Source organism: Halichondria panicea, chromosome 8 (assembly GCF_963675165.1).
Source record: "Halichondria panicea chromosome 8, odHalPani1.1, whole genome shotgun sequence".
Taxonomy (NCBI): Eukaryota; Metazoa; Porifera; class Demospongiae; order Suberitida; family Halichondriidae; genus Halichondria; species Halichondria panicea.
The window spans coordinates 3322156-3337962 of NC_087384.1; the positions used below are offsets into that span (position 1 = coordinate 3322156).

General features: G+C 41.2%; 2 protein-coding genes across 3 annotated transcripts; one reads left to right on the forward strand and one right to left on the reverse strand.

Annotated features, from left to right (window-relative positions):
* Positions 1 to 5253: 5253 nt before the first annotated feature.
* Positions 5254 to 9522, reverse strand: LOC135339936 (MFS-type transporter SLC18B1-like). 2 transcript variants are annotated; one of them, XM_064536186.1, is made up of 15 exons: positions 9161 to 9522; positions 8699 to 8794; positions 8483 to 8556; positions 8102 to 8255; positions 7867 to 7935; positions 7530 to 7617; positions 7405 to 7476; positions 7198 to 7271; positions 6990 to 7088; positions 6687 to 6772; positions 6409 to 6504; positions 5916 to 5993; positions 5706 to 5772; positions 5587 to 5613; positions 5254 to 5420 (listed from the first exon to the last, which is right to left on the reverse strand). In XM_064536186.1, the coding sequence occupies exons 1-15, from the start codon at positions 9413 to 9415 to the stop codon at positions 5346 to 5348; spliced, it is 1410 nt and encodes a 469-aa protein (XP_064392256.1). In that variant the 5' UTR covers positions 9416 to 9522; the 3' UTR covers positions 5254 to 5345. The 2 variants fall into 2 exon arrangements, with proteins under 2 accessions (XP_064392256.1, XP_064392257.1); XM_064536187.1 differs by lacking the exons at positions 5254 to 5420; positions 5587 to 5613; positions 5706 to 5772 and having other exon boundaries at positions 5930 to 6072.
* A 1157-nt stretch (positions 9523 to 10679) lies between these two features.
* On the forward strand, positions 10680 to 15183 carry LOC135339916 (uncharacterized protein K02A2.6-like). Its single transcript, XM_064536156.1, has one exon. It carries the CDS (start codon positions 11010 to 11012, stop codon positions 15000 to 15002), a length of 3993 nt encoding a protein of 1330 aa, XP_064392226.1. The 5' UTR covers positions 10680 to 11009; the 3' UTR covers positions 15003 to 15183.
* The last annotated feature ends 624 nt before the right edge of the window (positions 15184 to 15807 follow it).

Sequence of the window (15807 nt, forward strand, 5' to 3'; positions counted from 1 at the left end):
TGAACCTGCATATGATTCCGGCCTATATATATGCCTTGTATATTATTATAGCCCTGTCAGCCTAATGTATAAAAAGTTATGTATACATATAACTACTGGGTAGTTTTGTTCCTGCAGCTGTATAATTATTGTATACGTTAATAACTTTTTGTCCGTATAATTTATAACAGCCATCCCTCATATATACATGTCGTGCAAGTGCAGTGACTAGGCACTCGTACATCAAGTGCAAGAAGATGGACTTACCTGTCTGATATCTATACAATCCACTGCATTTACACACAGTGCAACATGATGCACTGTGCTGGGGCAATAACTAAAACTTAGTGGTATAGGTATCATTTGGAAATAACAGAATATTTAGAGGTACAGAAACATGTTTTAGGATATGTTTCTGTACCAGTAACACAGGTATATAGAACAACCTAAATAATTAAGTAGTGTACTGCATGTGTGTCATAATAGCCTCAAGTATCGATCAAATATAGAAGTAAAAGTTCGGCAGCAGGATTCTCACACTGACAGTAAGACAATCATTTGTCTCTTTTTTGTGTCTTTGGCCATGCACCATGTACAGTAGGCGTCCTCGATTAAATCCCGGAGCGAAACCCGGATAGTTTTCTAGGCACTAAGTGTTTCCTCTCTTTTATCTATGGTGCAATGTGTAACAAATTCCTAGGGCTAGGGTGTCTGTTTTAGTTGTAAAAACCATGCTTCAATAGTGAATTACAATTGATTGTACTCTACTGGATTGGGTGACTACATGATCGGGTGAGGTTACTACTGAAGTACAAATGCAAAAGCTTGGAGAACCGGAAGGTATTTTCCCCCACATGTTGTTTAAATGCCAATAGCTTGCTTTAGGGTAACCCCCATAAATCTTTATTTACCAGTGTTTGTACATAAAATCCCCTTGTCCACATGTGACTCAGCATGAACTATTTGCCCTGTGCAACCATGCACAACACCTTATTAGGATTCCTCCCACGAATCCTAATGAGGTGTTGTCGACTTTAGGGGGAAATGTTGAGGGCCGGTTTCTATAAATAAACTTGTCGTGCTTATTTAGAGTATGTAATGGTTTCTACCTCAGCTATTGCCTCTATTGGTATAAGGTTGGCTCTCTCGACTGAGCTGTGTGTGTGTGCATAAGGTTGGCTCTCTCGACCGAGCTGTCTGTGTGTGCGTAAGTTGTTGCAACTTCTCAACTTTGACAGAGATCATGTGGTCTCTGAAACACTATAGTAGACTAGTGGTAATGTCTAGTAAGTACTTCCTTGCCTTAAATAGTTATGAATAAACCCTTTCTTGTATTTTAGTTACCATTGAAGACCTATATATGTGCAGTTAAATGACTGTTGTACTTGATTCAGCATGCAATCAGTCATTGGGAAGCTTTACCTTTGTGTTTCATGTGCAAGTGACTTAATACTTTTTTAATTACCATTGTATAGAGGTGTTTATACAATTGTACAATCATGCATATTCTTCTAATAAATAGCAAATAACCTGATTTCCCTGCACTGCGTAATGACAAAATTACATTCATCAGCTTCCTTCCTTGTCAGTGTTAGCATAGTAAGCGTTACTTTGGAATAATCACCCCAACATAGATAACCAGGGAATTTGAATGACGGAAACACATGGGCTTGGAAATACAAGAGTCATCATTAACAGGTTTTTTGCAGCATTTTGACAGTTTATGTTAATCAGTAACACACTCAGTCTGCTGCAAGCACGTAGATCTAGTGGGTGAAAGTAGTTCAATTTCTGTGGAAATTTTCCTGGAATTCATTGGTAATTCTGTTATAAGGTGAAGGATGTTGTGTGGGTACACAATCATAATTATACATGCATGGGTCATTCTATATCAATTCAACGTGACCTCTTCAAATTGCACGAAACTTGGTACCGTATAGCGAGTATATTTCAAGGGTATAAACTTTCGCGGAATAGCAGCCTTTCTGCAGCATGCATGCATGCGATATTAAATTCGTGGGTATAAATATTCGCAGTACATGCTTGATCAGCGAAAATTGCGATATACCCTCGAAATATACACGCTATACGGTATAATTATGTATGAGGAATGGTATAACATCCCAAAAAAATTTGGGTTTGTAAACAATATGGCTTCTGAGATTGAGAATGAAGAAATTCTCCACTTTTATTCTAACCATTAACATTCAAGACGAAGAATGTACATCATTTTGTTGCCTAAGAAATGCCTTTGGCATGTTGTATGGGTTCATTCGACAAAGCATCCAATTAGTATTCTTTGAACTCTGACTTCTCAAAAAGCACTGTTTTTTCCCCTGTATTTGTTTGGTACCATGTTCTTCATACCATTTTTCTTGAAGTGTGACAAGTTTGGTTCTGAGATTCCAATGGGATCATGAGATATATTGTGGGATGTAGTGTGATTTGGGTAATATTTATGGTTTCAGAGAACAGTCGTCACAGCCACATGCAGCAACAAGTACACTGGAGACAGTTACTCCTTGAATTATATACATACACCGAAGGATTTAATTAGGATTTTACTATAATAAAAGCACCATGGGTGCTGATGCCTCGGTGGATGTGCCAAACTCAATCTACTTTTAGCCATTGCTAATACATAGTGACGGTACATGTACGATGAATGTTATTTGCAGAAGTTAATTAGCCATGTGCCTACTAATAATTTATCTTCTTATAGTGAAAAAGTAAACGAGTCATTGCTATAAGTACATGTACCGTACTTAACCGTCGAAGCGCCCATATGTTTTCATAGCTACATTTAGGCTAAACAAGGGGTGGGCGGTTATTTGATATGGCCGGTTCGACGGTTAAGTATGGTAGTATAATTATTTAACAATGAATATGTGTTGTGATTTGCAGATATTGATTAACTGTTGCTTGGAAAGCCGAATTTGCATCTATACAAACAGCAACAGACCCACTTTTCTACTCCCAAGCCCAAGTTGCTCTTATAGAGAGAAAATAAAGAGACAATGAGTATAAATAGTGTGTATTTCTTATATTGAAGGTGTCAATGATGAGTCGAAGTCCTTGCATTTATTTGTGGTGAAAAGTGACAAAGTACAATGATGTGATGTCTTAATACCGTATAGCTGGTTATTTTCGAGGATTGACCCAGACACACGAAAATTTTGTGCCTCAAAAATTGGTTTACATCCGGTATTGAAGCCTCTCTACTGTAGGGGTGTGGTCATTTGAACCACTATCCTCGAAACGTTTTGTTTGGGCAATCCGCAAAAATTTAGTGCCTCGAAAATAACCCGCTATACGGTAGTTACTCACTGGTGCAGGGGACACCTGCAATAGCCAGACCCAATCTTTGTGTGAAGGGGCGTAGCTTGTGAGACTATATAACTGTACACCAGAGGAGGTACGACAGGAAGTGATGTTTCACTGCTAAATTGAATTCTTTACATACCGCGCACACTTGCCACCAATAAAATGTCTTCCTTAGACTAGACGCTAGACAGTGCCAGCTGCAGTCCTTTCACTTGTCGTAGAGATCAGAAATTGACAAACTAGAAAATAATCATCCCACCTTTCTCTTGGACTTGTAAAGTTGGAGTTCAGTTCCTTGAGAATGAAAACAGTGACTCTTATGTTGTGATGATGGATGCCTTCATCAGAGCTGATCCTGTAAGCTTGGCAAAGTAGTGCCTCCTGAAAGAGTTTCATTACTCAACTTAAAAGATTACTGCTTTGTATGGTAAGAATTCTTGTCTACTACATTTCGATGCAAATTAATAATGTCTAGCTATATAATAATAAAGACATCATACATGTATTTTATAGTACAAATATTACAAATGTAGGTATGTCAAATCTATACGAGATGAACTTCTCATTATAGAAGGGAGTATGGATGATAAAATGCATCTGATGACGAATGTCTGACAAAAGTGTTAACAGAATCTGATGAATGGCCGTCTCTAAACAAATTAGCACCATCAGTTTTTTAAGTATGTAGGTGTTACCCGTGACCCCTAGCTTGAAAAAACATTGAAACGAGCATTTTATATGTTATCAACGTAAAAAGAAGGTTTTAAATCCCGAACCCTACAATCTTTGATTCTCATGCAGTGGCATTTGAGTGCGAGGTTGCTGGCTGTTAACTGTGGACACCCCTTGTGAAAGAATCAAAGCACATTGCAAATTATTTACCTCTTCTATAACACTCTAGCGAAAGCAAAAACATGGCGAGAGGCATATTAGCAAGTGTGCGCTTGCAACACTCGTTTTTTAAGTGTTGCCTTAAAATCAAATAAGTACGGTATGCTACTCACTTTTTAGTGTCACAGGCTATTGTTAGCATCAGTATGCCTTGCGCAAGCTTGCAACACTCGTTTTTTAAGTGCATGTTGCCTTAAAATCAAATAAGTACGATATGCTACTCACTTTTTAGTGTCACTGGCTATTGTTAGCATCGCGCAAGCGAGGTATACGTTAGTGTGGTGTGTGTGTCTGTCTGTGGACTGCTACAGCTGCTCAAAGATCAATGAAGTGCAAGTAAGAGTTTCAATAGATTTTTAGCCATGTTTTCATTTTAATTTGGGGATTTGCAAAATAATTTTTCGTTCTAGTTTTGCTTATTTGGAGCCGTTTCAGAAGAGTGCGTAGTAAAACTTGTCCATGGAGTGTTGCTGTACTAGTATCATTTCCTACCTTGCTATGTAGTGAAAAACGTTCAGCATGATATCTGTGTTTATATGCAATAGCTCTAGCTTTAGGCTATGCATGTAGCTTTGACACATCCACCAAGGCATCAGCACCCGCGGTGCTTTCATTTACTAACTAGTATTGAACAATTATTGCCCAATGAAAACCATTCTACCAAGAGTATAAATATAAGAAGAGAAAAGTGTCGAACTACTGATAGCTCTAAAAAAATTCGTGCACAAAGTCCTGTCAACTTCACGTGAGCAAATCGCAATCGACGACGTTTGCGCATCTATTACGTAACGCACAGAACTTGTTAACAGTGAGTCAAGAGTGCAAGTGAAGAGGATCAACTCGACTGACAATTGTCTCTATTTTGTGATATCAATGGGCAGTGAGCAGCTCAGCCTCTGAACGTGAAAGAATTACCACACCCCTAAAAACGACAATACTTTATCACGTGCGTGTCATGTTACTTTGTGCACAGTTTTTGTGTAGAGCTACATGTATCAGTAGTTCGACACTCTTCATTCTATACAATTATGAAAGCACTGCATTTACAGGTTCAACATATTTAAGGTGCAAACTGCCAATAAAAATGGAGGGAATACAAAACGAGAGTTTAAAATGCCTCTTGACAATACATAACAGAAGACAACAAAACATCAACTATGGTCTTGTTTTTTATCTTTACGATTCAAAAATTTGTCTATTGTAGTGATACCAATAAGAAGTAGCCCCTGCACAATGTAGAAAAGAATAATATTGCTGTTATGCTGTACAGTGCACACGTAATAACAACAAATAGGGTATAAAACACACATAACCAAGGAAAGATTAGACACCACTGCAAACTCATTGCATACTCTCCGGTACGCATATCAAGTATTAATACATGTAACTCACCAGTGCAAAAACAAATTCACCAAACAGCTGCAGAATAATAAGACAGTGGAGGAGTAAAGAATTATTCATGCACGACTTGTAATACCGGTATACTATTGTACATGATTACACAAACTCACCAGTGTACTTGTTTGAAAGTCAAAGTACTGTGTCAGACCCCCGCTGATAATAGGCCCTATAAATTCTCTGCAGCCAGATAAAGTGTATAATAATTACTATAATTATTATGAGTGACATTCCATGATTCCCCACGAAGCAAAACCAATTATTAGTGATGCCCCAATCATTACAGCTGTCTTACTATAGCAATCGCACACTTTTGAGCTTACCCCAATGAGACAGAGGATGAGATCACACCGGACAAAACACTGGTAAGTGCTTCACTATCCACTACTCCAGCAGATTCTCTACACACATATTCAGCATAATTATAATGCTCGTCGCACAAGTAAGTCTACAATTTCTCTGTCTGCCTGCCGACGACATCTACACCGTAAACATGTGTATGATCGACGTTGTGGCTAAGTTTTTAAATTCAAAGCCGTATAGCGGGTAAATTTGGCGAAGAAAGCAATTGAACTATTAGTGCGATGTTTAATTTGACAACCATGCTGCATGTCACATGCACTCATCAATTTTGGCGACCCTGATTTGCTAATTCATTGTCAAAATTACCTGCTATACGGTATTTGAATATTATTTAATGTCTACACAGGGTTCTAAGCCAGGCTAATATACATGTACATGCTTCCAATTGAATTCCGCAAAGGCATGTATAAATGTTGTTAAGTACATGAATGTAACTTAGGAGAGTGTACATACTTTGATAGGTTCAGTATGTCAGTGTAGATAGGCACCATTCCAAATGCTGCTCCACATCCAACCACCACAAATGCAGTGATTGTTATCCACAATTGGCTATAGAAAAAGTAGATGCATGTGCATAAAGTTAAACTCATACACAAAGTATATACCTGTGCATGTAAAGTTAAACTCAATGTGATTCTGGCATAATAAAACAGTTAAATTTGCATTTATTGTACGTACATAATTGGGTAGCTGTGAATTTTACCAAAAACAGCAAAACATACAAAACGTACGGGTATGATATGAAGTCCGCAGGCCCCAAAAAAATATAGCCAACACTGTACAGTATTTGTCCAAACAAAATAAATCCTCTTGGACCCTGCATATGAAATAGAATTACTCATGTGTGTGTAATTATAGTCAGGGCTTCATTTGATGATTAGACAGTATAGACAGCATTATTATTGTCAGTGGTGCCAGAGAATTTAAGTTAATATTGACGTTGAAACTTAAAATGAGTCGCACTTACATGTACTCACTTACACGTACTTAGATGAAGGGCTACTAGATATAATACAACTACCAATTCTGCATACCAGCTTGTCGGAGAGAGGACCAACCACTATAGAGAACACCATGTAGGACAATGGTCCAGAAAGGAAGACAAGACCAACATACAGTGGATCAAGATCAAACTGCAGGACAACAGGTAACTAATCATCACATAATTATACTCAACAATGCTGTTACTATAAGAAGTAGGGTGATATGTGCATGGCAACATCTTTATAGAAGTTTACTCACAAATTTAGATAGGAATGGCTGAAACGAGGGAGTGAGGAAAGAAATTGCCGCTATGGAGAAGATGTTCACAGTTACTATGAGAAGAGGGAAGAAAAACAGAAAACTGACACTTGCATAATAACACACTGTTAAAAAAGGTCCTCGAGTATAATTAGTATTAGTGTACGTGTGTGCATATTTATTCTTACACATTAATTTTATTCTTACTAAGTAAAATGATAGTGAAGTTCGACAAAATCATCTTTATTATTTTCCAGGACAGAGGCTGGGCCTTGCAATCTGAAAGGCAATCGTGGTATAATGAAACAGTACAAGCGCTTGAGAGAGCTAACCAGGCTTCTTGATCAGAAAGAAGCAGGGAACCAGGAACAATAATGAGATTGACCCCATTACGTGAAAAGGCAGGCTGAATCCTCCAGCCTGGTCCGTAAAGAAATAGAGAGATGAGAAAATGCAGTTAGTTATCTTTGCTAAAAAGTATAAAACAGGTGTATGTACAATTATATGAAAGCATATATACATGCATGAATACAAACTTTAGGGATAGACACACAGCAGGATATAAATAACACTCTAATGTTTTCCGAGGCATTAAGCACTCAGGTGCTGTGGGATTTTTGTTTAAGCGGGTGGCCATAACAGAACGTTCACATGAGCACAATGAATTACCTGATATAGCAGTCCTCCCAGTGGTGGACCAATGGCATATCCCAGACCGGTAGCAACTTCAAAGAGCCCCTAGCAAGGAAATACTTAGCTTTGTAAGAACTACCAATACCACATAAAAGGATACACTATAATGCGCAGACATACATGTACATGTGGAAGTGAATTCTTGTTCAATATGCCATGGTTATAATAATACACGTAAGATGCCATTGCTAATTATATGTTACCAACGTACCACAGCAGTCCCAATATGATTGGGGAAAAGCTCGGGAATGAGAGCATAGCAGGCTGTAAAGAACATGGCTGACCCCACACCTTCAGTCATTCTCAAGATGATACACAATGTTGCAAACATCCACCCAGAACTGATTTGTGGAGAGGACATGAACCTGCAGAATAAGAAGCTTATTGAGTGCCTAATACCAGTGCTCTACTAATACAGACATGAGCTAACGACTATAAGCCAAAATTGTTTTGATCTTTTATATTTCATGATCGTTGAAGAGTGTGTATGCTATACTATAATAAAAGACTAGGGGCTATGCGCTAAAGAATATGACCATTTCCATGTCAAATGGTTGCATTGTCCACATCCCATTTCAATGTGAGTACGTACCCCAGCAAAATGAATGGCCCTCCAACCAGCCATAGTCCTGCCATTAGAGTGAATCTCAAACCAAGACGAGGCAGCTGGATTAAGCATGATACATTGTTAAAACAAAGGGTTTAGCCTTATTAGCATTACCATAATCGTATAATGTGCAATTACTGTCTTGAAGCCCACGAAAGCAAATCATCACAAACTAGACCACTGATGTCACTCACCACTTACCAGGTACCCAATCAGTGGAGCTAAGATGACCACACAAAGAGGGGAGCTGCTCACAATCACTCCTACCATTGTGGGGGAGGCTCCCTTGTCTGCTGCCTACAGGAAATTTAAAACTACCATGGCAAGTATACAAACATGGTACCTACATCCCCTATACATCACTATAGATTTTATAGATCACTAATCTGGAACAGTAGAAAGTGTAGACACTACTAACAAGTGGGCTACATCACCTGTGTAGCTGAATACCGGTGTTCAGATACGTTGATATATCCCTAGCCACCAGAAACTAGTGCATACAAGGGGAAACATTGTATTACATGTGCTCCTTTGCATGACCTACACGTACACGAGGGAACGCAATACATGTGGGTCATGCTCTAATCCCATTCTGCATTCTGACTTATGTACTACTCTACATAATATCTATGAGACGAACGAAGTGTATAGTGTTCAGCTCACCTCCCCTGGAAAGAAAGGACCAAAGAGGGAGTAGGAAGCACTGACAACCATGATCCCCAGCCACAAAAACACTGCTGAGAATATAGTTTTACTTGACACAGCCCATCTCTTGGTAAGTTTAGCTTCAACCACAGAATTGATCGAAGACTTCTGGCATAGGAGATGGTCAGTTTCTGTGGCTTTGCTTTTGCTACCGAGATCTAGTACAGGAGACTGAATGGAATGAGAGTCCCTGTTGATACCCTCTGGCTCCATGCTTAGCGCTTCAAGACGCTGCTGCTGCGCACAACTTGGCAATGTCGTCCACTTGACTCGACTGGAAACCTATAGGCTATGGTGCAATATTAGTGCCAAAATTAGTCTATTAGAGTATATACGTATTTGTATCTAGGGGGGTACTCTTTTTGTCAACAAAATTAATAAACATTCAGGGGTACACTTTTTAGTGTAGACTATCACTTGGGGGCACTTAGTCTCGAATACCCGCCTCAACCTAAAAGCTTTTAGGTTGAGGCGGGTATTCGAGACTAGGGGGCACTCTTATCAGTTTAGGTACCTACTCAAATATAATTATGTTCCATACCTGAGTACCTAACCCCCAAGTGTTTCTTTTTGATACTTTACACTAAAAAGTGTACCCCTGAATCTTTACCAGTGGACCAAAAGAGTACCCCCCTAGATACAAAATTTAATACCGTATAGCGCGAAATTTTCGAGGCACTTATATTTCGTGGATTAGCCTCTAAAAGCTATTTCGTTGCACAATGTTCGCGGAATGACTGCTTACCGGAAGCCACGCCTTTAAATTTATGCATGCTATAGCAGGTAATTCAATTTTCGTGGACTTAATTTTCGTGTAGGATTCTAACCCACGAAATCCGCGAAAATTAAGCCCCTCGAAAATTTCGCGCTATACGGTACATAAATTTTGGTAGTCTCGAATACCCGCCTCAACCTAAAAGCTTGAGTCTGGTCAAACTCACATTGAGGTTTGGTTCAAGTGTGTCCAGGAATTTCTTGGACATTTAATTGACCACAAGTGGGTGTGAAACATGAAAAAGTTATAGTCTACATGAATATCATTATAGCTAACCGCCGCAGCAGCATGGATTGTTACTAGTAGAAAGAATTAGCCCCTGACATCGACAGAAGGCGACGTAGGAAAATCATGGAGAGAGTTGTAAGGATGTGATACTAGAACTCTCCAGACTAGCAACAGGACCTTTGGAACACCTTGTCGAAATTAACAGCCTAAATGCTCATTTATGTGAATGTGACCGTCGACCATGGTTTCATGGCCCTCTAGCTCTGTGCAATGATGGCTTCAAGCTCAGTGTTTTTCTCGTAGGCTTTCAACTCCTAGCCTTAATTGATACACTGTCTAATATAGAGAGTCCTGGTAAACTCTTCAGCATCTAAATGGGCAGCCATCACCAGGGGTGTCCCTCAAGGTTCTATTCTGGGCCCACTTCTTTTTGTAATATTTGTAAACGATCTTCTGAATGTCGTAAAGTCCTGCAAAATTCATCTATATGCTGATGACACGACAATATACTCCTCACACAAGCTAAAATCAGAAGTTGAAAAATTTCTAAATACAGACCTTCAAAACATCTCACAATGGATTGAAGACAACAATCTTAAAATGAATATCAAAAAAACCCAGTTCATTTCTGTTGTGGTTTAGTTTACTTCCTGTTCTATGTGTACTATTTATGTACGTGTGTTCTCAATGTTTTTAGTCTCTATTAAACTGTCAACTGTAAACCAGTACTGAGTTGGTAACTTAGCGGTGAGTCCAGACCTAGCTAAGTTACGACATAAATTGGCGACGAGGAGTTAGAACTCTATGATGGCTACAGGACTGCTTGGGCACCTCGAGCAATTCGATCCAGCGTTGGAGGAATGGCCGCAGTATGTGGAGAGACTCGAACAGTTTTTTGTTGCGAACGATATCACTGGAGATGGTAGTGCTGTGAAGAAGAGAGCTACCTTTCTCGCAGTGGTGGGCCGTAGTGCCTACAATCTGCTGCGAAGTCTAATTGCACCAGCAAGGCCTGCAGAGAAAACATTTGAGGAGCTGGTGGAAGTGCTTACTGCACACTACAGTCCGAGGCCTACCGAAGTCATGCAACGTTTCCGATTCAACTCTAGAGCGAAGAAAGAAGGAGAGTCTATTGCTGACTATGTAGCTGCGCTGAGGAAGCTAGCCGAATTTTGTAATTACGGTGCTGCATTGGACAAAGTGCTATATCTACGTGACAGGCTAGTGTGGGGAGTCAAGGACACCTACATACAGAAGAAGCTGCTAGCAGAACGAGAGCTGACATTGGCTACGGCTATTCAGATTGCTCAAGGTTCTGAGACTGCAGAGAAGAACCTTCGTGAGATGGGAAGCGAATCCCATAAAGAAGGAGTACATTACGTCCAGAAACAGACGCCGAAACCGATTAAAACTAACTCGAAGTGTTATCGATGTGGCAAGACGAGTCACAGTGGCAATGACTGCCCGTACAAGGACTTTGTGTGTAGAGGATGTCATAAAGTGGGACACTTGCAAAAGATGTGTCGAGCTGCCAAGGGACGCCCAAACCCAAAGAAGTTCCCTCGACATGACAAGTATAAGAAAAGGGCTGGAATAAACCAAGCAAGAGAGTCTGGAGAATCAGATGACGAAGACTTCCTGCTGATGGTAGAAGTTGGAGGAATCCACAGGATCTACCAGCCCCCAATAAAAGTACCCGTGAGTATAGAGGGTACTACTGTGTGTATGGAACTAGACACAGGTGCCTCAGTATCTCTAGTATCAGAGTCACAGTACAAACAGTTGTGGCCAGGGAGGAGCTTAGACCCATCTGATATCAACTTACAGACCTACTCAAAGGAACCCCTTGTAGTAATGGGAAGTTTTGATGTTGAGGTTGTGTATGATAACAAAAAGGTGACCTTACCTCTTGTTGTTCAAGGGAATGGACCTTTGTTGTTTGGCAGGAACTGGCTAAATGCTATTAAGTTGAATTGGTCTAACATTCACTATACCCAAGCTCCAGGTTTACAGGACTTACTGGCCAAGTACCCCGATGTGTTCCAGAAAGGACTGGGTACGTACCAGGGACAAGAAGCCTCCCTTGTAGTGGACGCTGATGCTGTTCCCCGTTTTAACAAAGCCAGACGTCTTCCATATGCTATGCGAACGAAAGTGGAAGAGGAACTGGAGAGGCTGGTTCAGGAAGGCACTCTGAAGCCCGTGGACTATGCTGAATGGGCCGCACCAATTGTGGCAGTGTTAAAGAGTGATCGAACGAGTGTGAGAATATGTGGCGATTTCCGAATGACAGTTAACCCCGTTTCTAAACTCCATCGTTACCCCCTGCCGAAGGTGGAAGATTTATTTGCAACCCTGGCTGACGGAAAGATCTTTACTAAATTAGATCTGACACAAGCTTATCAACAGTTAAAGCTTGACACCCAATCTCAGAACTATGTGGTAATCAACACCCTAAAAGGGTTGTTCCAATACACGAGATTACCTTTTGGAGTGTCATCAGCCCCTGGCATTTTTCAGAAGACCATGGAGACCCTGCTACAGGGTATTGCTGGGGTAGTGGTGTATTTGGACGACATTTTGATCTCTAGTGCAACCGAAGCGGAGAACCTGAAATCACTCGAGGAAGTGTTGAAACGCCTATCCGAAGCTGGTTTGCGAGCCAAACGAGGCAAGTGCACGTTCATGGCTCCATCTGTCGAGTTTTTGGGTCACCTGGTTGACGCTAAGGGTATCCGACCCTTACCTGAGAAAGTCCGTGCTGTCCAGCAAGCACCTACCCCTACCAATGTGACGGAACTGAGGTCCTACATTGGATTGATTTCTTATTATGGGAAGTTCCTACCGAATCTAGCCACTCGTTTAACACCATTGTACAAGCTGTTAAACAAAGATGTGCCATGGAAATGGTCATCTGAGCAAGAACTTGCTTTTAACAGGTCGAAACAGCTGCTGACATCAACAAATCTGTTAGCTCATTACAACCCCCAATTACCTATTGTTCTGGCCTGCGATGCCTCTGCATACGGAATTGGAGCCGTACTTGCTCACCAAATGCCTGATGGTACCGAGAGACCGATAGCCTATGCTTCTAGGACTTTGAATTCGGCTGAAAGAAATTACTCGCAGCTTGAAAAGGAAGGACTGTCCTGTGTTTTCGGAGTAAAGAAATTCTATGCATACCTATTTGGTCGAAAATTCACTCTAATTACGGATCACAAACCGTTATTGAGCCTGCTGAGTGGACAGAAACCAACCTCATTACAAGCCTCCGCAAGGATTCGTCGATGGTCATTGGCACTGTCGATGTACGAGTACGAGCTGAAGTTCCGAAACACTACAGCTCACGGTAACGCAGATGCTTTGAGTCGTCTGCCCTTAACTGACACTGTTCCTGATGACCGAACACCACCAGAACTGGTGCTCTTACTGGAACATCTCGATTCCTCACCGATCACGGCTGCACATATCAAAGAGGCTACCAGACGAGACCCAGAACTCTCTACTATTCACCAGTATGTGCAACAAGGATGGCCACACCGTTCCGCCATGGAAACCAGTCTAATGCCCTTTTATGAGCGACGAGAAGAACTTTCAGTACATGATGGTTGCTTGCTGTGGGGAAATCGTGTGGTGGTACCCAAGACCTACCGAGGTGATGTGCTCGTACAACTGCACGAAGGACATCCTGGCACCACTCGCATGAAAGGACTATCGCGTATGTATGTGTGGTGGCCTGGTATTTCGAAAGACGTCGAAGAGACGGTACAAGATTGCATTCCCTGTCAACAACAACAGTCAAAACCACCTGTTGCCCCACTCCATCCTTGGGCTTGGCCTACACGCCCGTGGGCCAGATTGCATATCGATTATGCTGGTCCCATTCACGGACAAATGTTTTTGATTATCATTGATGCCCATTCAAAATGGATTGAAGCAATTCCAACATCTGGCTCGACATCCCGAGTAGTGATCGAAGAACTACGGTTTTTGTTTTCTCAATTTGGCCTACCAGAGTGTGTTGTGTCTGACAATGGCACATGTTTCACTAGTGCAGAATTCAAAGGATTCCTGAAGAAAAATGGTATCAACCAAATTCTGTCTGCCCCTTATCACCCCTCTACAAATGGCCTGGCTGAACGAGCAGTGCAAGTAGTTAAGAAGGGACTTAAGAAGGAAACAAAAGGTTCGATGCGCAGTAGACTTGCAACGGTGTTATTTGCTTACAGGTTAACTGCACAGTCAACCACTGGACAATCCCCAAGTGAACTTTTGTTAGGTCGTCGACCACGATCTCGTCTAGATCTGCTTAAACCGAACACAGCAGAGAGAGTTGAACGTCAACAAGCAAAACAGGTGAAACAACACGACAACCGTGCTCGCGAAAGAAGTTTTGAGCCCGGAGATCTGGTGTATGTCAGAAATTACCAGTCAGGAAATCGTTGGTTACCGGGTGTGATACAGGAAAAGACAGGACCAGTATCGTTTCGAGCGAAGATGCAGAATGGTCAAGTGCGAAGGTGTCATGTGGACCAGGTTCGGAACCGAACAGTAGAGGAACCTACCGAGCCAGAAGAGGTCCCTATTCCGAATGCAATTCTTCCTGACGAATTGACCACACCGTATGCACCTCAAGCTGATAGTACTCCTGGAAACAGCTCCCCGTCACCTGAAGTTGGTGTAGAACCACCTGTCGACGTCCCTAGTCAAGGTGTTGTCTCAAAACCTGCAACTGCGATTAAAGTATACCCTAAGCGTAACCGTAAGACTGTGGATCGATATGAACCTAAATGGTAGTTATTGATTGGAAACTGGTATTTTATTGGTATTGTTTTGTCATTAGTTGGATGATTTTTGTCATTAGTTAATTTTGTGAGTCCTCACTAAAGGAAGGAGGAATGTTGTGGTTTAGTTTACTTCCTGTTCTATGTGTACTATTTATGTACGTGTGTTCTCAATGTTTTTAGTCTCTATTAAACTGTCAACTGTAAACCAGTACTGAGTTGGTAACTTAGCGGTGAGTCCAGACCTAGCTAAGTTACGACAATTTCTCTCACTAACAGCAAGAAAACAGGAAAAATTAACATCCAGTTAAAAGGTGAAAGCATTAAGGAGACGGACTCAATCAAATACCTAGGAGTCACTGTAGACAGAGACCTTAAATGGAACTCACACATCAGTGGTGTAAAGAAAAAGCATCAGCTGGAATTGCCTGTCTCAGAAAAATAAGCCCAAGCATCCCCATCAACACAAGGAAACTCCTCTTTAATGTCTTGGTTCGCCCCCACTTGGACTACTGCTCAGTAGTATGGCATGCCTGTAGCAGCAAGCTCAAAGATCGAGTTGAGAGCATCCAGAATTATGGCATGAGGGTCATCCTGGGCAAGCCTCCTAGGACTCCAAGTTCTCCGCTGCGTAGCGAGCTAGGATGGACTACTCTAGAACAGCGTTGAGAAGAGCTAATGCTGGTACAAGTCCACCGCAGCATAATTAAAACAGCACCTAAGTACTTGCAAGAACTATTCACAAAGAACTCCGAACACAGTAGCAGACAAGCACAAGTAACAACTCGTGGACAAGATAATCTCCACCTTCCAAGACC